At 32.1% G+C, this 27,523-nt stretch overlaps 2 protein-coding genes across 2 annotated transcripts in view; one reads left to right on the top strand and one right to left on the bottom strand.

Moving 5' to 3' along the window:
• Positions 1 to 729: 729 nt before the first annotated feature.
• Positions 730 to 1,683, bottom strand: LOC147804342 (uncharacterized). The gene has a single exon (XM_087151537.1). It carries the CDS (start codon positions 1,681 to 1,683, stop codon positions 730 to 732), a length of 954 nt encoding a protein of 317 aa, XP_087007663.1.
• Positions 1,684 to 7,090: 5,407 nt separating this feature from the next.
• The window catches only part of LOC147804341 (uncharacterized), a 63,564-nt gene continuing 43,131 nt past the window's right edge, over positions 7,091 to 27,523 (top strand). The window contains exons 1-11 of the mRNA XM_087151536.1: positions 7,091 to 7,169; positions 9,131 to 9,431; positions 10,403 to 10,491; positions 12,764 to 12,964; positions 15,608 to 15,908; positions 18,517 to 18,596; positions 18,705 to 18,905; positions 21,344 to 21,644; positions 24,090 to 24,169; positions 24,264 to 24,464; positions 26,387 to 26,687. Of these exons, the coding sequence (XP_087007662.1) occupies positions 7,091 to 7,169; positions 9,131 to 9,431; positions 10,403 to 10,491; positions 12,764 to 12,964; positions 15,608 to 15,908; positions 18,517 to 18,596; positions 18,705 to 18,905; positions 21,344 to 21,644; positions 24,090 to 24,169; positions 24,264 to 24,464; positions 26,387 to 26,687 (2,135 nt within the window). The remainder of the gene's footprint in view (positions 7,170 to 9,130; positions 9,432 to 10,402; positions 10,492 to 12,763; positions 12,965 to 15,607; positions 15,909 to 18,516; positions 18,597 to 18,704; positions 18,906 to 21,343; positions 21,645 to 24,089; positions 24,170 to 24,263; positions 24,465 to 26,386; positions 26,688 to 27,523) is intronic.

The following is a 27,523-nucleotide window of genomic DNA, read 5'->3' as shown; positions in this document are numbered from 1 at the left end:
CTCAAAACATAAACAATACAGGCAGTTAAAAGTAAAAGCATCAGATAAAAGGTCAAAGGCAATGACAAGTATAAAAGTAAAAGTTGACAGTGTCAAAACATAGAATGTATACTCAAAAGGGGAAAAAGCAATACAATTTAAAAGATTCAAATGAGTTAAAAAGAGATGTGATAAAAGGTACAGGATAAAACATTAAGAATACAAAGGCTAAAAATACATCAGGATTGCAACAAAAGGCTAAAATACAACAGTAACAATCCTCCAATAAATAAAAAGTAGATAGTAAAATACAGTAAAAATGTTAATATAAAATACGATAGTAAACATTAAAATAGTAGCAGATAAAAACAGCTAGGTAAGACCAAAAAATACATGAGAATAAAAATTATTAGAAATGAGACACCCAGGGTGGAGTGTGCAGGTTCCGGGATCTTATGGGTTATCCCCAAGAACATCCTCTAGTGTTTGTTTAATAATGATCTTAATGATTTTTCTGCAGGTCAAGTTAGCGAAGCACTGATGTTGGTTAAAATTATTAAAATGATTGTCACGAAGTGTCCGGAAATGAATACAATTTAGAATTAAGTGGTCTATAGTTTGTTGTTCACCACAGTAGTTACATTGGATGTTTTTGTTAAAAAATCTATTTTGGTGTTCTCCGAACACTCCATGACCCGTTAAAAATTGGTTAAGATAAAAACTTGCCTGCAGTCTATTTAGTTTCGGATCTTAAAAAAATTTCTGTGTCTGCCTTCCTTTCCCAGAACTCTGCCACTCTTGCTTCCAGCGTATCATTTTATGTGACTTGACCAGAGTTTTAATTTGAGCGGCGGAACTAGGGACCTCTATTGAGATTTTGCAGAGGCTAGTGGCATCTTTTGCTGCTCGATCCGCCTCCTCGTTGCCTTTAATGCCAATATGGGCTTTTACCCAGTTACACTTAATGTTATTCTTCCAGAGTAGTTTCGTGTCCTCCACCAGTTTTAAAATCGGTTTCGGATTATATAATGCTTGCAACGAGGAAAGCGAATCGGAGTAGATTATTGCATCTGGATGACCAACACTAGAAAGCCATGAAAATGCCTTATTGATTGCCACAAGCTCTGCAACATATACACTGGAATTGTTTGTGAGTCTGATGGAGGCCGCCTCGACAAGTTTGCCATCTATCCTAACTATCACTCCAGAACCTGTCCTATGATCTATCTTATTGGATGTGGGGCCGGCAACCTCCATCCTCGACCCATCAGTAAAAATTTCGAGGCCTTTATTAGATGGGAGTGATCTACCATAGGGTACAGAAAGAAAGGCTGATGGATTAAGCCTGGTAGGGGGACTCTCAAGGTGTGCAGTTTGGAGCATTGTCTGAATATCAGAATCAAAATCATCAAGTCTCCATTGCCACTTTAATTTTTTGACGCAAATATCGTCCAAAATTTTGAGATGGATCGGTTTCACCGCCGCCAGTATCTGGAGGGCCTCAGAACTAGTAGTAGCATAAGCTTTAGTAATTACAATAAGTGAGGATCTCTGAATAGAATTTAGTTTATCATTAATTTTAACAGTATTGCGATACCAGACACTGGCGGCGTATAAAATAATGCGTTCTGTAGCCCGCAGGTAGATCGTTTTGAGTATGTTTGGTTTGAGGCCCCAAGTTGCCCTGGCCACCCTTTTAATCATGTTGTTAAAGTTGGCCATCCTCTCTCTAACCTGGTTAAGATGGGGAATCCAGGTCAAGCCCGGGTCGAGTAATATACCTAGGTATTTGAGGAGTTGTACTTGTCTGACAGATTTTGTGTGATTAGGACTCATCTTAATATTAGGCAATCTACCAATTTTCTTTTTATTCTTGGAAAAAGTAATGCAGTTGGTTTTATTGTTGCTAAATTTGAGTCTATTGATCCCTGCCCAGGCTGAAAGTTCAGCAAGACAGTGGGTGGCCAGTTGGTCAAACCGATAAAGAACTGGGTGTCTCAATAAAAGTAAAAGATCGTCAGGAAAAGCAATAATGCGGCAATCATTCAAATTTACATCATGAAAGTCATTGAAATTAATGCGGTTAAAATAGTCAAAAACAGAGTTGATGTAAATAAGCCACAGCACCGGTCCAAGGGATGAGCCCTGCGGAACTCCCGTAAAAATGTTTCGTCTAAAAATACAATTACCCTCTTCATCATTAAAAATGACTTCTCGTGTCAAGAAAGCTAAAGATCATTTTAACAAGATTATCTGGGAGATCTAGTTTATTAATTTCGGTTTTAAAAGTGAACCAGTTAGCATTATTAAATGCATTGTCTATGTCCAGAGCCACCCCGACACTATGTTCACCATCCTGCCTTGCTTCCTCAACAAATTTAACAACCTCAAGGAGAGCATCCTCTGTCCCTCTCCCGGTTCGGAATCCAAATTGATTGGTACTCAGTAAATAATTATTTTCAAGAATGAATGAAAGTCTCTTAGTTAGTAATTTGTCAAAAATTTTACCCCAGACCGAGAGCAGGGAAATCGGTCTATATGAAGCAGGCAGCTTCCTGTCTCTGTCAGTTTTAGGAATCAGGGTGACTCTGGCACATTTCCAAGGCACTGGGAAATGGTTAAGAGCAAAGCAAATATTAAAAATGGCTAACAGCCAGACACTATTAAAGTTAAAAATATCTCTAAAAATCTCATTTGGGAGTCCATCAGGGCCCGGTGCTCTATTACATTTCAAATCCCCAATAACTGCCTCCAGTTCGGGCTTTGTAAAAGGTGGCTCGTTGTGACCCCTAATCAGTGGTTCACATTGTGTATCAGTATTATCCGGGAAGTGGTGCGACATGATGACAGAGACAGTCTCCTCGAAGCTGGAGGTGAGATCGCCGCTATCTTTTATCACTGGACAGTGGCTGGTAGGTCTCAAGTTATCGCCCTTAGCAATTTTGTATGAGGCTGAAAACGCCCCATCCTCATTGACCCTGTCTAGGAATTTTCTCAAGTCCAGCGCTTTGGCCTTCCTAATTTCCTTTTTATAGGCCGCAAGTTGTTGTTTGAATCTGATCTTAAAAGACGCACGTTCCTGTTCATCAGTGGTCATTTGATACCGCCTCCTAAGGGCCCTAACTTCCTTGCGCTTTTGACTAAGTCCAGGATGCCACCAAGAACAGTGGTGTCCCCTCTTGACATTCTGTCTCAGCATGCTAGCCCTACAAGCCGCTACAATATCCTTAGCAATGTCAATAATACTGGTGTCTAATTGTTCGACCGTATTGACAGGTTCAAGATTGTAGGTACTTATAGTATCCCTCAACCTAACCCTCAGGGCAATCCAGTCCAATCGTTCATATCTGATATTGGTGTTACCACCCCTGAGCCTGTAGTCACTCTCAATATTATCGACGGTGATCAACTCGTGGTCTGAGCACGATATTTTGTCGTGGACCCTATAGTGTTTAAGCTCTTCGATATTGCTTACAAATAGGTCTATCCAACTCTGTCCGAGGACAGAGTTGTAGGTAGGTGGTCCATCAGGATCATTCAGTACGTCTAAATTATGTTGGCCAAAAAAATCCAATAATGCCTCGCCCCTTGGATCCGACCTAGGTCCCCAGGCCGTGGATTTTGCGTTGAAACGGTTCGACTGTCAGAGTACTTAACCAATAGCGAATCGAGAGTCGAAAGATTCTCCATGAGGTCCTCGCTCGGTGACAGGTATACCGCAATAAAAAGATATGTTTCTCCGTAGCAGTCGAAATTAATAGCCACAATGTCCCTCTCATTCAAGACGGTAAAATCATTGGCCATGCCCTGTGCTGTCTTTACATACATAAAAATAGACATTATTTCTATCTAAAGTAATTAAAACTTTAATCGGAACAAATTATAATAAGTTTTAATTTTATTAGTTTAAAACAAATAAATATTTTAAAAGAAATTTTATCAAGAAAATAGTTTACTGAACTCACCGCTACTAAAATAATGTGCAGGTTCCTGTTATGGTACATCAACTGCATTGAGATGGTCATTTCATAGTGAGAAAGTATTTTTAATGCTTTAATTTAAAATGAAATGTTATCTATAAATGTCATCTATAAAAAATTTCATCCGATCATTCTCTTCATCAACGTCTCCACCATTTTTATTTACATTTGTATACGTCATCACATAAAATTGAAACGTCATAAAAGAAAACTATCTGATTGGTTCAAGTGTGAAGGGAGAAAAAAATTGCCTGAACAGTTGCTGATATTTCGAACAGCCGTGATTTCTATATCACTCGAGGATTTTCGAACAATTTTTGGAGAAATTGCCTTTAGAGTTGGGGATAGAGTGAAGGTTCCGCTTACGGTTGCTCTTATTTTTCTCTCGTGTGATATGCCCATTAGTTTTTATAAAATCAAAAATTCTATTTTGTCCCCATGACATAGAACAGTGGCTATCAACTGGAGGCCCGTGGGCCGCATTTGGCCTCTCGAAGCCTTTTTTTATGGAGTGCGAACTAAAATATATTAGTTGTCATTTTTTGCGGATAATTTGCGTACAAAATCTGCATGGATTTAAAATACTTTTCGTTCGTTAAAAAAAAACTAATTTCTTCGTTTCTGTGAAATATAACATACCAACGGAGCAAAAAAAATTTTCTCTGGTTTTGCATCCAAGAAAATATTTATTCAAATACAAAACTAATTGTGTACGTTGCTTAAAAATCTACTTCTAATTTTAATTTGTAATTCAATACTTTTGTTTTGTACAGCTTGATAAAAATCTGACAGTAATATTTAATGTTCCTTCAAACATAAAAGAGTTCCATTTAAAATTTTGATAACGTTTCGGCCCGCCATTTGACTGGTGTTTTTAATTGTGGCCCCCGGCCTCATGTAAATTGGAATCCCCTGACATAGAAAATAGACATAACTACATAACATCTATTAGTAAGTAGTTGCGCTATTAACTGATGTCAAAGAAGTAAAGTAATACATACATTAAGAGTTATAAATAATTTTTCAAGTGAAAAAAGGCATCATCCAAAACCTGACGAATCACTATTGAGGTAAATGATACAATTGTCCCCACTTACAATTGTAACAGTTCATAAATTAAACTAAAACATAGTTAATTATACATATTATCATAGTTGTGATATATTTTTTAATTGATCAAAATAGTAGTGATATTTTAGGAGTAAAAATAATAATGAGCAGAGACCTAAAGGGTTAAACTTTTAACTTTAAGGGGTTAAAAATTTTAATTTATGCTGCGAAAGGTGACAAATAAAATAATGCACATGCAACATAATATAAATGATATAGGAAACTATTAGTGGTCCTTAAAGAGTTAAGTAATGGTTTGTAAACATAACATCATTTATTTTCAGCTGTTACAATTTTTCCTTTGCTTATTGTTACAATCGTCCCCAAGACGCCATTTCAGCTTCATTCGTTAAAAACAATGCTAGTTAATTAACAAAACCAATCTTTTGTTTTTTGAAATGCTTTAAGGTGTCCACTTACATATTCGGTTAATAATTTTCATTTGTTTAAACAAAATTGCTTTGTTACAATATAATATTCTAATACCAAAAGAAGTACTTACGTAGAGTGAAAATATGTTTCGTGATGTAACTTTTTCAAAAGTACATAAAAATGGTTGCCAGCAGGGGTGTACGTGTAGATTTATTAAATACACCTTGTGCGCCACCTAGGAACCAAATCTAGAACCCGACACTCGAAATTTTTGCTCTGTTACAATCGTACCCTGTTACAATTGACCCCACTCTCCCCTATAGTTATCACCAATTTCATTATTTTTCAAATGTCAATGGTAAGCTAAGACTTGGTCAGCAGTCTGTTAATAACTTTTGAAAAATGAAGGGCTCAGTTTACATAACAACAAAGGGTAACATTTGAGTAACAGTAAAGGTTTTCGTGGGGTCAAGAATAGAAATAAACACAGGAACTTTTTTCTCTTTTTGTGCAATCGTTCGTCTGATTATTTCTCATTGAATTTATTTGCATTTATAAAGACAAAAATTATAAATTCGGTTATTTATGAACATAGGTGTTTAAGTTTATGATCAATTCTGTTAAGTAAGATAAAATTTTGGAGATGCATGTAAGATGATGCATTTTCTAAATAATCCCCGCTCACTCATAAATCCTATCTCACCATATCTCACCAAAAAAACAAAAAACAAATCTTAAAAATCAAAATAAATTAGGGCAATAACCGAAACGAATTACTTTTTATAAATTAATCTCGATTCCAAAAATATTTTAGCATAACATTACTAGAAAAAAATTCCCATAGAAAGGGTTAAGCGCAATTTTGTACCAGTATTGCTACATAATATATTGTACCAACATTTACCAATATTGTTTGAGGGTGATCAAACTATTTTTGTTTGTAATTTTCAAATGCAAAAAGAGGATATTCTTGAATTGCCTTTGCAACCATTGGAGAGAAAAAAGCATTTTTTTTTTGGTTGCTACGAACATTCCGTAGCATTTGTAGGGTATACCAATACATAATTTCTGGGTCGCCGGCCAAGTGGCTGAGTGGTTAGCGTGCCTGAGCTCGAAGCCAATGGCTGCGGGTCCAAATCAAGCCTCAAGGCTTGGATATTTCTCTTTGTGTTGTCCTGTGATGTGTAAATGTGGCCCAACCTATGAACGTATTTCTGTGACAGTGTGGAGTGGGTAATGTTGTTCGCCTCCGTGACTTTGGTTCACAAGTGCTTTTCGGGTAACGATGAAGGAGCAACACTTCCGGCATCTTCTAAGGTAAAGAACAAAAGTTCAGTGTCTGCCGTTTATTAAAAAAAAAACTACTACTAATAATAATAATTTCCGGGTCTTGTAACCATACACGTTATTAAACGTTCAGTAAAGATCTCAATGGGATAATTTACACTCAAGTATCAGAAACCAATGTCCTTAACAGATTTCTGTTATAACTTGTTCTTTTGACTTAACCTTTTTTTTTTCATTTAGAGGTGAATAATAACTGTCTTATAAGTGGAAACTGGCTTCCCTTTTGCCCAATTAGTAGAAAAATTGGTTTATGCCAACCACACAACTTTGGTCTCGTAAAAGGTTTCTGCCTATCAAATAACATGGATGTCTACATCCCTAAAACTGTGGAAGAATTCAAAGAAGACCTGCAAGCCCTAAAAAAGTGCATTCTATCTATAAGTAAGTTTCATCAATAAATGGTGTACTCACAAAAATTGAATACTACTGGAGGGGCCTACCCCATGAATTAAGTACACTCGCAAAGTAAGCAACATAATGTAGTTCTGTTATAAAAAAATTGGATTTAAAATAATTTTTATCACCAGTGCCTTTAAATTATTCAAATAGACGTATAACTTGCCCCAGGAATATTTTATTTTGTAACCGACATTGCACAGCCGACCCAATTTCGGGTTTACGACTATTAATGTTCAACTCCATAGCCTTTTAATTTTGTACCCAATCCAGAAGACAAAGAAATTCCTGGATCAAGTATTGGGAGAAATTTGCCTTTGTGGTGGAATTATGGATGAACTCGCATTTGCGTTACATGGAGAGGAAAGCCACGGAAACCTCCCAGGGTTAGCCTGACAGCAAGGAGATTCTCATCCATGATCCATCTACCACTGAGGATATTTTACGTTAGCACTGTGGTTGGTGGGAGCCAGGAGCGGAATTCGTAATGACCAGCCATCGCTGGTATTCAGACCCATTTACCTCATTAGAAGGTGAGCGCACTATCTCCTGAGCTAATACGACTTTCCTATAATTTGGGGGTGTCAAAAATCGGAATTCGACGAAAAATAATTCTGTTTATTCAAGGAAAGTAGGTTTTCGTGTCTGATCTCGTAAATCAAAATATCGCCTGCTCTGATTGATTAGCCTATTTGAAATCAACCTCTCAGTTAAAATTGAGTCCTTGAAAGTGAAGATCAGAACATTGTATCAAAAGTTATTCAGGGTGGTCCGTTTTTTATTTTGCGCTGAATATGTTACAGCGAATGACCGAAATAGGTGGTTGTTGACTTTCACCGTTGAATGTAGACAAACACCAAATACGTAGGTGAAAAATCGAATATTTCATTACATTCTTGTACATTCGTACCCTCACCGGTGTATGTCAACAATCACATAGTCGCTTTGGTGAATGTCCGAAATATTTGTTATATCCAATTTTATATTAATTTATTCCTTGATATTATTATATTTATTTGATATATTTATTCTGTATTTTAATACTTACTGACGATAGATTAGAAGAAACATCAGTGTTTGGAGTATCGGGCAAATATATACCGGGCAGTGGCACTTGACCTTAAAAAACATCAGTGTAGGGTATACCGGGCAAATGTATCCCGGGCAGAGGCACTTAAGTTTAAAAAAACATCAGTGTAGGGTATACCGAGCCACTGAAGGTTAAGTGCCACTGCCCGGTATACATTTGCCCGGTATACCGTACACTGACGTTTTTTTAAGGTTAAGTGCCACTGCCAGGTATACATTTGCCCGGTATACCCTACACTGATGTTTTTTTAAGGTCAAGTGCCATTGCTCGGTATATATTTGCCCGATACTTGGTGTATACCGGGCAGTGGCACTTAACCTTAAAAAAACATCAGTGTAGGGTATACCGAGCAAAGGTATACCGGGCAAATGTAAATGAATGGCCCGATACTCCAAACACTGATGTTTATTCTGATCTATCGTCAGTAAGTATTAAAGTATCGAATAAATGTAATTATATCCACGAATAAATTCATATCAAATCGAATGTAATAAATATTTCGGACATTCACCAAAGCGACTATGTGATTGTTGACATTCACCGGTGAAAGTCAGAAATAAGAGTATTTATCAAATATTTCGGACATACACCAAGCGACTACATGAATGTTGACATTCACCGGTGAATACATTTTCGAGACTTTAGTCATTCACCGTAACATATACATAACGTACGTCTTTTCTACATCATGGAAATTTCATTTGCAATGAATTCCTATATTTTTATTTCGTATAACTTGTTTTTATACATTATTTTCCTATTAACTATTTTAATTCCTTTCTGATGAGGATTAAATATATTTACGTATTTCTAATTAATTATTTTAGATATTATTTACATCTTCTCTCATTTACAGGTGAAACTACTGACTTTCGCTTTTGGACAGGAATGGAATGGCCCAGTGAAGAACTATCAAAAACATCATCGACTGATAATTATGAATGGTTGAAAGAGGAGATACAAAAATACTATGGGAAAAACATTGACACATTACCATTCCTGCGTGAACGTTTCATCACAGTTCTATACGAGTATTCTAAGTTCAAGTTTCCAATTTTGATTGGAACGATAGATATTGTGCCATTTTTCTGTAAGAAATACGTAAAATCACATTTCACGACGTCGACATCAGATCTTTCTACCATAACTACAGAAAGGTAAGCGGTAAAAAGGTAAAATCGATCCTGTATTAATATGATGCTAATACTGTATTGATATAAATTTATCGATAATATTGATCCTGTTTCCTGTTTCGAATGGAACATCTCCTAAAGTGTCATTTTTCTGTAAGAAGTATTTGGAACGATATTCCACGAGGCAGAATTAAGAATTATTTACTAAAACTACAGTAAAGTGAACAAAAAAAAATTTATACTCAAACTTTTATTTATATTCTATTGATCGTGGGCTCCTACGCAATTCTTAACCCTTATGGTGTACCCTTTTCCTCTTACCCTAGTGAACCCTATGATTTTAATATCATCTTGTGTATATAATTTTATTTTACTAAATAATAAACTTATATTTTTTAATTAATAAATTTTCTAAGGACTGATTTAAAAGAAATACAATTAGGTTTTGACAGAAAAATATTTTTTAAGATTTTTGCTATTCCAAGATGCTATTTCAAAATCATTGGTCAAGATTTCCACATCACTACTTCCCCCTTTAAAATATATTTTAAATAATTTTTCCTCGCTTGAATCAACAAATAAAGGGCTTATTTATGAACTTTATTTACTTGCAAAGAGTATTGGCAGAAAAGTATCTTAAATTATGTTTTATTCTATTAGTTAATACTAGCAATATCAAAAAATAAATAAATTAATTAATAAATAATAAATAAATAATTAAGTAATAAATAAATAATAAAAAGTAATAAATAAAATTAAATAAATAAATAAGCAAAAAAATAAAATAAAATTTTTTTTAAATTATGTTTTATTTTTCTGAATATAAATTTCGTAAAAAATGACATTTATGTTCATTTAGATGTACTATGAAACATTTTTGTTAGATAAAATAACAGATTAGCCCTCAAAGAGTGCAAAAACAAAGTGGGCTCCAGAATTAATGGTAAAATCGTAATATTTACTTCTCAATACATTTCTAACATTATTAATTTCAGAAATGAAGATAAAACTGTTGCAGATTCTACCATCGCTACAAAGGACACTGAAACTGTGCCAGATACTACTGACACTACAGATTCCAACGGTAATTAAGCAGATAGAATTTTTATTAATCAATTTTTTTTAAATTAGCATGTTTCACATTTACTCTTTAACCTCTTAGAATAAATTTTATTAAAAAGGTTCTTTTATGTTTTAGGTTTTTTTTTTCTTTTTTGACTCTGCCAAACTCATATGTTCATTTGTTTTCATAATGAAACGTATAATAACCCCCCTAATAATTTAAAGAACAATTTAATATTAATTCTTTGTAGAAATTTTCAAATTAAGAGAATTATGAGCATCACCGAATCAATTAAAGAATGATACAAATTATATAATTAAATCTAAAGGAAATATACAAATTATAAAAACAGAAAAAAATTAAAACAAAATGAACGATTTGTTTTTGTAGCATTAAAAATATAATTTTAATTACTTGTAGCAAAATTATGCTTGTAATCAAAGGTATGTGTAACAATTAGAATTACTCTGATATCTTAACTATTAACTTAAAAATAATATTAATAATCTCTTTATATTAAAATAAAGAACCACCATCGCTGTTTTGGGTGTTCTATTTTGTATTGCATTTGTTATGCTTTTTGTAACGGGGAGTTTCCGCTGTTTATGGTTGACAATACCAAAAACCACGTTCTTTTGATTTGACTTTTACAGTTTAGAAATTTGAAACAAATAATAACAATAATTGATACAATTTTATAGTCACAAACTATATCATTCATCTTCAAAGGATTTTGTAAAGGAATTCTGCACGTTTGTATTCTAATACAGGTCTCCAAAATTCAGGAAAAATAGTCTTGATACAATCCCACACTAAAATATTGCTAGCGTTTAAAATAAAAGGGAAAGCTGACAGTTCATACGTATGACTGTCATCTGCCTTTTTTTAAAAGAAAAAGGAAACATGACCCAAAGCATCACGTTCTCATTGCTCAAAATGCTTTTGAATATTTTTAAGTCGGTTCTTGTAGATGATTTTTTTTACAGGTGTTAAAATTTTTGCTCATGTTTAGTATTGGCTCAGTTACGCAATTAAATACAATTAAATAAATGTCGCTAACAATTAAAATGAAGAAATAGCCAACGATTTCGGGGTAAAACCCTCAAACTGTCAACAGCTTCTGTAAAGGAAAAAAAATGAAGCACGATAACAGAAGAACATCACGTTAAAATTGCTCACAGACCTTTTGAACATTTATAAGTTGCTTCCTGTTGATGCAACTTCCAGTATTAATAGAAATTTCTGTGATGCAATTTCCAGTATTGATAGAAATTTCTGATGATGCAACTTCCAGTATTGATAGAATGTTATAGGTTCCTGGAGTGCTACTTCCAGTTTCCTGACTGAAATTTCAATCAAATAATAGCAATAATAAATTTTTTTTAACAGCCACAATGTATGTCATTCACATTAAAAGTTTTTTTTAATAACCGTTGTTGAACAGCCGACCCAATTCTGGGTTTACTATTACTATTGTTCAACTCCGTAGCCCTGTAATTAAGAAGCTATCCGAAAAGCAAAGAAGCTTCTGGATCAGTACACCCAGAGATATTGATTTGTTATGGGAACATGGAAAACTTTGTGGCTCGACAGATTTAACGTGCATCAGTCACCATTTAATACACGGGGCGTCTTCGGCAGGCGGGGATCGAAACCGTGACCTCTTGGACATGTGCCCAGGCTATTCTGGCCGTTACCTTAAAAGGTTTGTGCAAAAGAATTTTACAGTTTCATTCAGGTGTTAAAATTTAAGAAGTTTAGTCTTGGCTTAATTGCGCAAAAAAATTTCACCAACGATTAAAATAAAGGGATAGCTCAATTATATTTATCATCATACTCAATTTTATTTATACAACACAAGGCTTGAAAAGTTAAGAAAAAAAGTGCGTCTGTGCCAACAAAGAGAGGGGGGCATTTAATAGATATACTACTTGATATATAATTTTATACAATGTGCATAGTAAACAAATAAGTGAAAAAAATCTTCACCTAAATAACTTTTGTTCTGATGAACATATTTTCTCAAACTAAGAATCGATTCTAATGTTTCAAAACGGTGGTCATAAACATGCTAATTATTAAGTGCTAATTATTAATCAAGTTATCGAAAATTGCAATTTTTCCGAATACACATTACAATTTCTATCGGCAGAATATAGCAATCTGGCAATTCCTGTATCAGGAAAAATTTCGCAATTTTAAGTTTAAAAAAATTTTTAAAAAACTCTCGTTTTCTATTACAATTCCTCTTTGTGTGACTTTTGAGACTATCTATATTTTAATTTATTTTCAGAGAGAAATAATAATTGTCTCATCAACGGTAAATGGAAACCATACTGCCCCATCAACGATGAAGAAGGCTTGTGTTTGATGCTCAACATAACAGGGGCTAAAAACATATGTGAATCCTCTGGTTTGGAATTCTACAAACCTTTGTCAGTGGAACAATTCAAAATAGATTTGAGAGAAATTGAAGAGTGTTTTATTCTCAAAAGTAAGCAACTTTAATAAAATCTTTCACTACCAGTTTTTCTTCCATTTGCAACAAAAATAAATAAATTCATCATAAATTATATTTTTTTTCGGTCCAAAATAATAGATAAATTTCCCATATACATTGCATTATTTATTTATTTTGATTCATTTATTCTACTTATTTATTATTACAGATTTTTGCTACGTATAACTTTTTATACTCCCTTCAACTATTTCTCCATTTCACTGACAATTTTTTTTTTTGTGTGCAATTTTTAAGTATTTGATTGATTGTGAGACATTTTTTTTAAAATTAATATTTTAATTAGTCAGATTAATCTTTATATATAAATTAATTAAATTATTTTTAAAGGTTAACTTTAATTAATTAAAGTATTTTTAAAAGTTTTAATTTTAATTATTTAAATTATTATTAGAATTCTAATTTTAATAAATTAATTAAAAACTAAAACGTAGTTGATTTTAATTAGTTGTTTATATATTTTAATTGGAATAATTTGAATTTTTAGTTTCAATTCTGGGGTCCTCAAATTGAACATTTGAAATAAAGTTTAAAAATTAAGAAAACATTTTTCAAAATAAGGGCAAACTTGAGCTTAAAAGCCATAAAGAAAAAACATGCCTTTCTCTGAGTGAAATTAGTTCAAAAATTCAACTTTTTGCTTCGTTCCATTAAAAATTATTGAATAAAGATAGAATTGAGTGAACTTATATTAGCGTTCCGAAATCTTTTCATGTAGTACGATTATTTCGATTCACAAAATTTTCTATCCTTTGCCAAATCTGTTAGTTTTAATTTTAGTTCTACCCTATGTAAAACGTGTTTCTCTCATATATTTATTTACTCTTGCTCTTTTTTATTCTGTAATATGATAAATTCTTTTATGAACAGAGAAAATAAAAAAAATAACATTAATAACGATTTTGGAATTTATTCTTTGGTTTAAAAGGGGTAATGGTATGTGCCATTCATATAAATACGTATCTTATTAAACATAAAAACAAATCTATTTATAGGGAAAATGTTGAAAAATCAAAATATTTAAAATGAAATCGTAACTTACTTTGCAAAGTATGTTTTTGCCTTTATTAACAAACAACATCCTTAAAGAATTAAACTTTAAGCATTTCATTGGATTAAAATAAAACAAAAAAACGAACAATCGCAATGAACTTCATATAAAATCAATTATATAAAAGAAAACGATTTATATTCAACGAATATAAATCGATTATTCAATTATAAAAGGAAACGATAAACTCGTGAGTCAAACTAGTAGTTAACCTTTTTGCTGTAGCATGAAGCTAAGAAAGTTATGGCTAGAGTGCTGCCATTTTATTGAGCTTTTATAAAAAATAAAAATAAAAACATATCGTCTTATAAAAATATTTTTTTTATCTTTTGATTTCATTTTTATTCTTTCGAATTTTTTTATCGATAAACGCCAAAACTGTAAGTCTAGCGCAAACGATTTTATCGCCACTCCACAGCAAAAAGCTCAACTAACAGTTAGATTGATGAATTGGTTAGTTTTTCGCTTTCTTTTATTTTAAATAATAATTGAATTTATAAAAATCTTTATGATCGTTTGGTCATTTGTTTTATTTTAGTTCCATAAAATGCTTAGATGTTAAATATTTAAGAATATGTCGTTTGTTAATGAAGACCATTCATTTTTCAAAGTTAAGAAAATTTTATTTTACATATTTTAATTTCTCATTATTGTGGTTGATTCTGGAGGAATACCTGCACAGCTCCTTCCATTTTGTAGTTTGAATAGAAACGTGTTACGCTCACCTAAGAAGCCCAAAGATGCTGAAGTTAAAAGGGTGACAAATTTGGACTGTATGGTGAGTGCTCCAGTACATCCCAATGGAAATTTTGTAAGGTCGTCTTGTTTTCACGAATGGTCAGACATCGTCATATAGAAGGATAATTTCTTATGAGAAAAAGCTTTTGATTGCTTTCCGTAGTTTCATCAGTGTACTACAGTATTGTGTTGAATTGATAGTGCCCCTTGGGACAGTAAATTAATCGTTGTTTTCATTTGAACGCAACCGTGCATATCACGGCTTTATTTCAATCAAATTTCTCAACCACGAAAAAATTCACTGTTTTACGCTGTATTGCGCTATATCCCTGTTCGGTGTTGCAGCTATCGTTGTAGTCATTCTGACACAATCGCTCGTGTCCACTTTTTTTTGGACAATCCTTAAATCTGTTATCCAATAAAATCAATGCATTTTAATTTTTATGTTATTTATAAGAAATCAAACACGAAATCGTTCCCACAAAGTATGAACTTTTTTTCTTTTTGAATTTTTCATTCCAATAAATGAAACAAGTTCTGAAAACCTTCAGCCTTTTAAAAATATTTTAAACAATTTTGAAATCTAAAATTTTAAAGCGGAACTCTAAGAAATAAAATTGATGATTTCATGAGAATACAATGCAAGAGTATAATAACTTTAGTGACTTATTGGTATTGATTATTAATGTTCTAAAATTTTTACTAATTGATTATTTTTAAAGTTTATTTTCATAATTACTTTATGATTAATTTCTGATGAAAGTTAAAAACTATTTATGTACTCTAAATAAAATCATTTAGATAATATTCATATTTCCTCTTATTTTCAGATAAAATTACCGACCTTCGCTTTTGGACGGGAATGGAATGGCCCAATAAAGAACTATCAAAAACATCATCGTCTGATAATTATGAATGGTTGAAAGAGGAGATTAAAAAATACTTCGTAAAAAATATTGACCGATTACCATTCCTGTATGAAGGTTTCATCACAGTCCTATACGAGGAATCTAAGTTCGTGTTTCCAGTTTTAAATGGAACGATACGTAGAGTGTCATTTTTCTGTAAGAAATACGTAAAATCAAATTTCACGACGTCGATATCAGATCTTTCTACCATAACTACAATAAGGTAAGCGGTAAAAAGTTATGATCGATCTTTTATAGATATGATACCAAAACTATATCGATATTAATTTATAGATGACCTTGATATGATCGCAATCGTTTCTCGTAAGAAACAATCCGGACTGCATTTTATAATTATCAGTAAAATGATATCAATGCAAAATTGGTGGGCTCAGGTGAGGGTTAACATACATCAACTTTCTCCTCTTAAATTGGGAGAGTTTATTATTTTTAGAGACATTTACTGGGTGTTGGAACTCGTATTATTACTGAAGTTAGCATAAGCAGATCTGGCAACAGAAAGAGAGATGATTTTGGTGTTCTATTAATTTTTGTTGACATGTTATACGATATTAAGAATACGAAATAAAGTTTAATTATTATTATACGTTTATATTACGTTTCAGTTACTTAAGATTACGATAAATTAAATCCTGTATAAGCAGCGATTACGAATCTTTATTGAATAACAATACTGGGGTTACACCAAGCATATTTATCTATCTGTTTATGATCAAACTATTTGTATATGATCGACTGATACCGTATGTTAGTTTAAGCTGTTGATGAACTTTCTTCTTATACCACTTAAATCTGTCAAAAACTATTGATTTCAGTGCAAGCTGGGGGGAAAATATACTTGAGGGTGCCCCTTGGCGAAATTGGCGACTTATGTTTGGCGCCATACTTGTTTGTCCGGAACGCCGTGGTAACCCACAAACAGGACATTTATATCTATTACTAATTAAACCTTCATCCATACACCCGTCAATCACTGTTTTTTTTTTCATTGTTATTAAAATCGTACAAAAACGTAAGATTTATCTTATTGACAGTATTCATTTTTAGTACTAGAAGCAAAAATAACCTCACCAGCCGATATCCAAACTAGAACTAACGGATCTCTGAAATTACATTTGAAAATTTCATTTAAAAACAACGCTAAATTCTAAACTAATCAGAATCACGATTAAAATCTAAACCAATCAGAATCATGATTGGTTTTCAACATCGCCCAGCTTGGCGATCAATCGCGATCACAACTTGGCGGGGGCACCCTCAAGTATAGTCTACCCCAAGCTGGTAGAAGGACATCTAAAGCACAGATTTACATATAAATGTATGAATAAATTTTAAAATTCTATTTATTATGAAGTGTTTCTGAGGTAGTTTAAGTGGGCACATGCTTTGGAATAGCTAAGTGTTGTATGATAGGGATATTTGTTTATGTTTGTGTTAGCTTGAGTAAGTATCTAATGCTCTGTCTTGTAAGGAAATAGTTAAGTTAGATTATAGCCCTACATGATAATTTTAACAGTGAAAACAAAAAACGTTTTTAAATTTTATTTTTCAATGGGGAGGAATGACAATATTACAGACTTATTATACAATTAAAATTACCGAGATAGCATAATGGTCCAAACTAGGGAGCATATTTTAAAAATATAGATCACGAAACTTTCCGCCTTCATATGGTAGTCTTCATCTATAAATAATAAAATAACTTTAAATTACCACTATGGATATTAATTTTTGCACTCTAATTTATATTTCAATTTATATTATTAAGTCTAATACCAAACCTAATTTATATTACCGAAAACTATTACTGTTTTTTATGGCATTTTTTGAAGAAATTATGAAGAGTTAAGCAAAATATACTGCATCCGAAATAAAACCTAATTTTGATAGGCATGGGACATTAACTCTTTAATTGAATAATACAAAAAATTAGTATTCATTTTTTTTAAACACAATCATGATTGATAAATTTAAGAGCATTTTTACTCCTAAAACAATGCGTACTTTGAGTTTTTAGTGCAATTTATGCTAATTTTAGAACTTTACCCACTTAACCCCACTCTGGGGTATTAAAACATGGTCTTTTGAATACATTACTGTAAGAACAATAAAAAATAGATAAATATATGCTTTATATTTAATATATATGAATATAATGTACATAAAATCCATCAAAATTTCAGTAGAATTAAGTTAATGATTTGGTTTCAGAGACTTCTTTAAAAAATTCTTTCTTGTTTATCCACTTCACCCCATTGATTAAAGCAATATTTATCCCCTTGGGTAAGATGGGACACCGGTGTCTCTTTTATACATATTTTACTGACACTCTAATTACAAGAAAAATATATTTTGGTACTTTTTAATTTGAAAAAAATGGAGCTGATCACTTTACTTTAGAACAGTTTAACGAGGACCTATACCTCGCCCCCTCGGTGTCTACACAGGCTGATCAAAGTGGTCACCCACCGGCTTGCTGACCGCAACCAATGATGCTTGACTTCGGAGTTCTACTGGGAACCGTGCCTTTATTATCAGTCCACTGCAGGACCAAAATATTGAGAGTTGCCATTTCATCACTGGTACAAAATATTTTGTATATGAATAAGTAGGCCCTTGACCTATTAAGACTGAAAATGTGAAAATCAGATCATTAGATCAAAATTTATCAAGGTATTCTTTCCTCCTTTGTTGTTGGGTAAAAAAAAATCGAATTTGTGTGGTTGATTGATAAATACTAGAACAAAGAGACGTTTGAAATGCTTTCTTTGTATTTGGGCTCAGTTCATTTCTATTCTACGTAATTTCAGGAATGATGATGAAACTGCTGAAGAGTCAACGCTCGAAAGTGAAACTGTACCAGAAACAAGTTATTCCACTGACTCCAACGGTATTTTGTCGGATATTTTTTGTTTGTTTTTGTTTTTTGCTTTCGGTTTTCTCTAAAATTACTTCCTGCGTGACTTCTTAGACACCCGGCATTTCAATTTATTTTCAGAGAAGGATAATAACTGTCTCATCAACGGTAAATGGATACCATACTGTCCAATCAACGATGAAATCGGTTTGTGCTTGATGCTCAACATAACAGGGGCTAAAGACATATGTGAATCCGCTGGTTTGGAATTCTACAAACCTTTGTCAGTGGAACAATTCAAAATAGATTTGAGAGGAATTGAAGAGTGTTTTCTTTTCAAAAGTAAGCAACTTTAATAAAAAACTTTCGCTACCAGTTTTTCTTCCATTTGAAACAAAAATAAATTAATTCATCATAAATTATATTTTTTTCGGTCCAAAATAATATATAAATTTCCTATATACTTTGCATTATTTATTTATTTTGATTCATTTATTGTACTTGTTTATTATTACAGATTTTTGTCACTTATAACTTTTTATACTCCCTTCAACTATTTCTCCATTTCACTGACAATTTTTTTGTGTGCAATTTTTAAGTATTTGATTGTTTGTGAGACATTTTTTTAAAAAAAATTTATATTTTAATTAGTCAGATTAATCTTAATATCTAAATTAATTAAATTATTTTTAAAAGGTTAACTTTAATTAATTTAATTATTTAAATTATTATTACAATTCTAATTTTAATTAATTAATTAAAAACTAAAACGTAGTTGATTTTAATTAGTTGTTTATATATTTTAATTGGAATAATTTAAATTTTTAGTTTTAAGTCTGGGGTCTTCAAATTTAAAATTTAAAATAATGTTTAAAAATTAAGAAAACATTTCTCAAAATAAGGGCATTTCTATCCAATTTTCTATCCTTTGCCAATACTGTTAGTTTTGATTTGAGTTCTATCCTATGTAAAACCTGTTTTTCTCATATATTTATTTACTCTTGCTCTTTTTTATTCTGTAATATGATAAATTCTTTTATGAACAGAGAAAATTAAAAAAAAATAACATTAATAACGATTTTGGAATTTATTCTTTGGTTTAAAAGGGGTAATGGTATGTGTCATTCATATGAATACGTATTTTGTTAAATATAAAAACAAATCTATTTAAAGGGAAAATGTTGAGAAATCAAAATATTTAAAATGAAATCGTAACTTGCTCTGCAAAGTGTGATTTTGTCTTTATTAACAAACAACATCCTTAAAGAATTAAGCCTTAAGCATTTCATTGGACTAAAATAAAACAAACAACTGTCAATTGCTATGAACTTTATATTAAGTCAATTAAAAATCATGAAAGGAAACGATAAACTCGTCAGTCAAACTAGTAGTTAACCTTTTTGCTGTAGCATTAAGCTAAGAAAGTTATGGCTAGAGTGCTGCCATTTTATTGAGCTTTTATAAAAAATAAAAATAAAAACATATCGTCTTATAAAAATACTTTTTTTTTATCTTTTGATTAGATTTTTTATCTTTCGATTTTTTTTCTATCGATAAACGCCGAAACTGTAAGTCTAGCGCAAACGATTTTATTGCCACTCCACAGCAAAAAACTCAACTAACAGTTAGATTGATGAAATGATTAATTTTTCGTTTTCTTTTATTTTAAATAATAAATGAATTTATAAAAATCTTTATGATCGTTTGGTCATTTGTTTTATTTTAGTTCCATGAAATGCTTAGATGTTAAATATTTAAGAATATGCCGTTTGTTAATGAAGACCATTCATTTTTCAAAGTTAAGAAAATTTTACTTTGCATATTTCAATTTTTCATCATTGTGGTTGATTCTGGAGGAATACCTGCGCAGCTTCTTCCATTTTGTCGTTTGAATAGAAGCGTGTTACGCTTACCTAAGAAACCCAAAGATGCTGAAGTTAGAGGGTGACAAATTTGGACTGTATGGTGAGTGCTCCAGTACATCCCAATGGAAATTTTGTAAGGTCGTCTTGTTATCACGAATGGGCAGGCATCGTCATATAGAAGGATAATTTCTTATGAGAAAAAGCTTTAGATTTCTTTTCGTAGTTTCATCAGTGTACTACAGTATTGTGTTGGATTGATAGTGCCCCTTGGGACAGTAAATTAATCGTTGTTTTGATTTGGACGCAACCATGCATACCACGGCTTTATTTCAATCAAATTTCTCAACCACTAAAAAATTCAATGTTTTACGCTGTATGAAGACCACCTTCTGCCCTTTATATCCCTGTTCGGTGTTACAGCTATCGCTGCAGTCATTCTGACACAATCGCTCGTCTCCACTTTTTATTTGGACCATCTTTAAATCATTTATCCAATAAAATCACTGCATTTTAATTTTTATATTATTTAGAAGAAATCAAACACGAAATCGTTCCAACAAAGTATGGACTTTTTTTCTTTTTGAAGTTTTAATCCCAATGAATAAAACAAGTTCTGAAAACTTTCAGCCTTTCAGCTTTCAGCCAAACATTCTAAACAATTTTGAAATCTAAAATTTTATAGCGGAACTCTAAGAAATAAAAATGATTATTTCATGAGAATACAATGCAAGAGTATAATAACTTCAGTGACTTATTGGTATTGATTATTAATGTTCTAAAATTTTTACTAATTGATTATTTTTAAAGTTTATTTTCATAATTATTTTATGATTAATTTCTGATGAAAGTTAAAAACTATTTATGTACTCTAAATAAAATCATTTAGATAATATTTATATTTCCTTTTATTTTCAGATGAAATTACCGACCTTCGCTTTTGGACAGGAATGGAATGGCCCAGTAAAGAACTATCAAAAACATCATCGTCTGATAATTATGAATGGTTAAAAGAGGAGATTAAAAAATACTTCGTAAAAAATATTGACCGATTACCATTCCTGTATGAAGGTTTCATTACAGTCCTATACGAGGAATCTAAGTTCGTGTTTCCAGTTTTAAATGGAACGATACGTAGAGTGCCATTTTTCTGTAAGAAATACGTAAAATCAAATTTCACGACGTCGATATCAGATCTTTCTACCTTAACTACAATAAGGTAAGTGGTAAAAAGTTATGATCGATCTTTTATTGATATGATACCAAAACTATATCGATATTAATTTATCGATGACATTGATACGATCGCAATCGTTTCTTGTAAGAAATAATCTGGAGTGCATTTTGCGATGTCGTTGTTGTTGTTGTAGTTCATTTACGTCGCACTAAAGCTGCACAATGGGCTATTGGCGACGGTCTTGGAAACATTCCTGTGGATGATCCGAAGACATGCCATCACAATTTTGATTATCTGCAGAAGGGATGGCACCCCAGCGTCGGTAGCCGGACGACCTGCACGCGAAGTCGAGCACTTTACGGTAGAACAGTTTAACGAGGACCAATACCGCACACGCTCGGTCCCTACGCAGACTGATCCAAGTGGTCACCCATCCGCACACTGACCGCAGCCAGTGATGCTTGACTTCGGTGATCTACTGGGAACCGTGTCTTAACGATCAGTCCACTGCGGGACATTTTGCGATGTCAATTTCCGTTTGAGTACTGAAACCAGTGATATAAAATTACATTTTATAATTATCAGTAAAATGATACCAATGCAAAATTAGTGGGGTCAGGCGGGGGAAAGTGGGCATGTGTTGACAAGCATCTATTTTCTCCTCTTAAATTGAGAGAGTTTGTTTATTATTTTCAGAGACATTTACTGGGGTTACGCCAAGCATTTCTCTATCTGTTTATGATCAAACTATCTATATATGATCAACTAATGCAGTATGTTAGTTTAAGCTGTTGAAGAACTTTCATCTTATATCACTAAAATCTATAAAAAAAAAGTTTTAATTTTAGTTCAAACTGGTAGAAGGGTATCTAACGCACAGATTTACATAGAAATTTATGAATAAGTTTTAAAATTCTATATATTATGAATTGTTTTCAGAGATAGTTAAAGTGGTCATATGATTTGGCTTTGCTAAGTGTAGTAAGATAGGGATATTTGTTTATGTTTGTGTTAGCTTGAGAAAGTATCTAATGCTCTATGTCTTATAAGGAAAAAATTAAAAAATAATTTACTTGTTTGATTACAGCACTACATGATAATTTTAACACTGAAAACAAAAAAAAATTTAAATTTTATTTTTCAAAGAAAAGATTTATGGGAAGGGATAACAACATTATATTATGCAATTAAAATTACTGAGATAGTATAATGGTCCAAACTAGTGAGCACATTTGAAGACATAGTTAAATTTACACGAAAATTTTTGCATTCATATGGCAGTTTTTTCATGGAAAAGAAAGCAATTTCTTTAAAATAACTAAATTGAATAAGAATAATTTGCTGTAAATAATAAAAGAACTTTAAATTTTTCACTATGGATATTAATTTTTGCACTCGAATTTATATTTTAATTTATCTAATAACAAATCTATTACTACATCTGATTTATATTACCAAAAACTATTACAGTTTTTTTGGCATTTTTTGAAGAAATTTTGAAGAGTTAAGCAAAATATACTGCATCCGAAGTGAAACCTAATTTTGATAGGTATGGGACATTAACTCTTTAATTTAATAATACAAAAAATTAGTATTCATTTTTTTAAACACAATAATGATTGATAAATTCAAGAGTATTTGTTACTTCTAAAACAATGCCTACTTTGAGTTTTTAGTGTAATTTATGCTAAATTTAGAACTTTACCCACTTTACCCCACTCTGGGGTATTATAACATGGTCTTATGAATACATTACTGTAAGAACAATAAAAAATAGATAAATTATGCTTTATATTTAATATATATGAATGTAATGTATATAAAATGCATCAAAATTTCAGTAGAATTAAGTTAATGGTTCGGTTTCAGAGCCTTCTTGAAAAAAATCTTGATTCTTTACCCAATTTATCTCACCTGACCCCATTGATTAAAGCAATATTTATCCCCTTGGGTAAGATGGGACACCGGGATCTCTTCTATACATATTTTTCTGACACTCTAATTACAAGAAAAATATATTTTGGTATTTTTTAATTTGAAAAAACGGAGTTGATCACTTTACTTTAGAACAGTTTAACGAGGACCTATACCTCGCCCCCTCGGTCGGTCCCCCTTTGATCGCCAGGCTGATCAAAGTGGTCACCCACCGGTTTACTGACCGCAGCCAATGATGCTTGACTTCGGAGTTCTACTGGGAACCATGTCTTTATGATTAGTCCACTGCAGGACCAAAATATTGAGAGTTGCCATTTCATCACTGGTACAAAATATTTTGTAAATGAATAAGTTGGCCCTTGACTTATTAAGATTGAAAATGTGAAAATCAGATCATTAGATCAAAATTTATCAAGGTGTTCATTCCTCTTTTGTTGTTGCGTAACAAAAATTGAATTTGTGTGGTTGATCGATCGATACTAGAACAAAGAAACGTTTAAAATGCATTCTTTGTATTTGTTCTCAGTCCATTTCTATTCTACGTAATTTCAGGAATGATGATGAAACTGTTGAAGAATCAACGCTCGAAAATGAAACTGTACCAGAAACAAGTTACTCCACTGACTCCAACGGTATTTTGTCGGATTTTTTTTTTTCCTTGCGGTTTTTTCTAAAATTACTTTCTGCTTTACTTCTTAGACACCCTGTATTTTATTTCATTTTCAGAGAGGAATAATAACTGTCTCATCAACGGTAACTGGAAACCATACTGCCCCATCAACGATGAAGTCGGTTTGTGCTTGATGCTCAACTTAAGAGCTGCTAAACACGTTTGTCAGTCTGCTGGAATGGAATTCTACAAACCTTTCTCAGTGGAACAATTCAGAAAGGATTTGAACGAAATTGAAGAGTGTCTTCTGGAGAAAAGTAAACCATATTCATTAACCCTTTCACTACTAGCTTTTCAATCCACAATTTTCCACTTTCTTTCTATAAAAATCAATTTATTCACCCTAAATTGCAGTTTTCTTTTCTTTCTTTTTTTCTTTTGAACAAAAATATTTTTTTTTATTTGATTTGCTTACTTATTTTGATTCATTGTTGTTTATTTATTCATTGGAATTTATTTACTTTTGTTTGGTATTCTTTGGCTACCTCATTTATTCTTCCAAACCTATTTTGTCATTAATTTGCAAATCTAATGTGTAATTTAATTTATTACACCTAAATTACCGCTTTTTGTTTAAAAAAATATTTTTTATATATTAAATTGCTTACTTCTTTATTTATTGTAATTTATTTATTTATTGCTAGTTATTTTTTGGTATTATAATTTATTCTTCCAAATTATAGCCTGTTTTTTCGTTCCACTCGCCTCTCCATCGCGTAATTCTATTTAATCCTCCAAAATTACCATTTGTTAGGTCAGATATATTCAAATATATATTTTAAAAAAAGCATTTGAATCATTTATTTATTTTGATTTATTGCTACTTATTTGTTTATTCATTTATTGTAATTTATTTATTTATTGTAATTTATTTATTTATTGCAATTTGTTTATTGATTATAATTTATTTATTTATTGCAATTTATTTATTTGTGTTCGTTATTTTTTGGTTACATTATTTATTTTTCCAAGCCTATTTTTTCATTTAACTTGTAATTCTAGTGAATACTTCAATTTATTTCACCTAACTTACCATTTTTGCGTACAAGAAAAAAAAAATTTGCATTTTGAATGCATTTTTATTTTATTTATTGCTATGTAATTTTTGGTTTAGTTTCCGTCAAGACGCATGGCTGACAACAATGTTTGGTAACAATGTAGAAAAATTATTTTCGAATTGCTCTTCCATACAAAAATTAAAATTGTTTGGACAAATATTTTCATGCGAGTTTTTCAAAAACGGGGCTTATAAATTCATATGTTTTAATTAATATTAAATTAAAACATGCTCGGGTATGTAGATTAGCATGCGCAGCAGGACGTGTATATATTTAGGGATTTTTCAAGCCTTGTTTTTACATAATCATAAAACACTTGGTCTATTTATGGATCTCTAGTGGTCGGTCCGTCCAACTGATTAATATGAGATTTCAGATATAGCTATTTAGAGGCATGAGCTTGAGCTTCTGAGATCAACAGCAAAATGACGCCCACAGTTACGGTTATTTCTACAGGCACTAAATTTTTTTGAATATCACAATCTCTTTTTTCCCGTCGCCAAATATTCAGAGCATGCAAAAACTCCGATAGAGCATTGGAACGATATGCGTATCACAACGGAAGCGCCATGCACGTCGTACAAAATACAATACTACGCACCGCCAAAAAATACACAATCGTGGCATATGGAAAATATTTGGAGTCAAGACAAAAGTCAGAGAAAGACGTTTGCCAGATATTTAACATAGAAAATCTGTAATTAGCAGAGTGAAGATATTGATTTTTCAATCGGGAGCACGCATATGCCGACACCATGACTCAGCCAAAGCTAGTTCGTGGAGAATTATAATAACTCCTTCATTAAAATGAGATAACTGCTACGAAAAAAATTCCATATCTACAGCCAAAACTATCGCTAAAAACATGGCTCATGTTCCCGGAAAAATTGCATGATTTCATAAATAAATTCGAAGCAACTGGGTGAACCTTTGATAGACAGCTATCTTTACACTGTACTGCTGAGGACGTTGTTCACGTCGTTGAGTGTGACGTAAATAAAGTACATACGATGTTCAGACAATATGGGAATGCTCAACAATCTTGTAGTTTACCGGTCGATTTTCAGCATTGCGTACAATTGTACGCTATTTGAAATTAACTTCATTGTCTATATTTACAGATGAGTTCTTCAATGGCGTGTTTTGGACTGAGATTGAGTGGCCCGATTATTCCTTGGAGAATACATCATCAGCCGATAATTACAAGTGGTTGAGCTTAGAGATAGAAAAATATTGGCAGAAACAGCAGGATAGTGCTCCAGAAACTTACAGTGGCTTCATTGCAGTACTCTTGCACAAAAGCAACCAGTTGGAATTGGCTGTTGAGAAGGAAGACAGCGGCTTGACTTTTTTTTGTATGAAGTATATAAAAAACGATACTTGGATGTCAACAACGGATCTTCTCACTATATCTACAGACAGGTGAGTATACAATACAACAGCGGTTTCCAATCCATGGGCAGGCGAACTGTAAGTTGGCCAGGATAGCACTAAGCCTTGGACGGTGGTTTAGAGTTCAAACCAAGATAATACTTTGAGACTAATACCAGTTTTTTGGGTGAATAATTCAGTTTTGCCCTAGTAAAAGATGGAGGCTTTGGTTCATAGCAATAGATATTAATTAATAGATCATAGCAATATTTAGCATTATATGTAACAGTGGCTCTCAGAGTTCTATTTCGACAAAATTGGCTGCCCGGACAACTAAAAAGATAAGCACCACTGCAATAAAACGATTTCTTTAAGGAAACGAAGTTAAGAATCGATTTTACAGTAAAATGTGCTGTTTTCTTTTGATAAGTAATGAGTGAGATGTATAAGTCATACTATTAAATAAAATTTTTTTAAAAATTATATAAATACGATATTTAAAAATAAGGTAAGAATAAATGTTTATTAACTCTTCACCCATTTTTGACGTAATATTAAGCGATACGGCATTTTATACATCCTACTTTAGACGTAGTATTCCGTTCCGGTTTAGTCCTTCGATTTCCTCTTGTTTTTGGATCATCACTTTGTTTTCTACACTTTTCCAGCATGCTAGCAAAAAGCAAAGAATATCTGCCTGTTAACAAAGTGAGATGAAAAAGCAAACAGTATTAAAACATGTAACGAGTTAAATCTTTGTTGTGTCAGTGATGATGAAAACTTGCAATTGAATTTCACTACCTTACTAACTAATTAGAGTTTTTAAATTTCCACTGCAGCCAAGTGTTTGATAAAAAATACAAAGTACAATCGCTTTTCAAATCCTA

Source organism: Parasteatoda tepidariorum, chromosome 9 (genome assembly GCF_982258835.1).
Source record: "Parasteatoda tepidariorum strain Cologne lab strain chromosome 9, Ptep-v5.0, whole genome shotgun sequence".
NCBI classification, from domain to species: Eukaryota; Metazoa; Arthropoda; class Arachnida; order Araneae; family Theridiidae; genus Parasteatoda; species Parasteatoda tepidariorum.
This window is presented reverse-complemented; position numbering and strand designations above follow the sequence as displayed.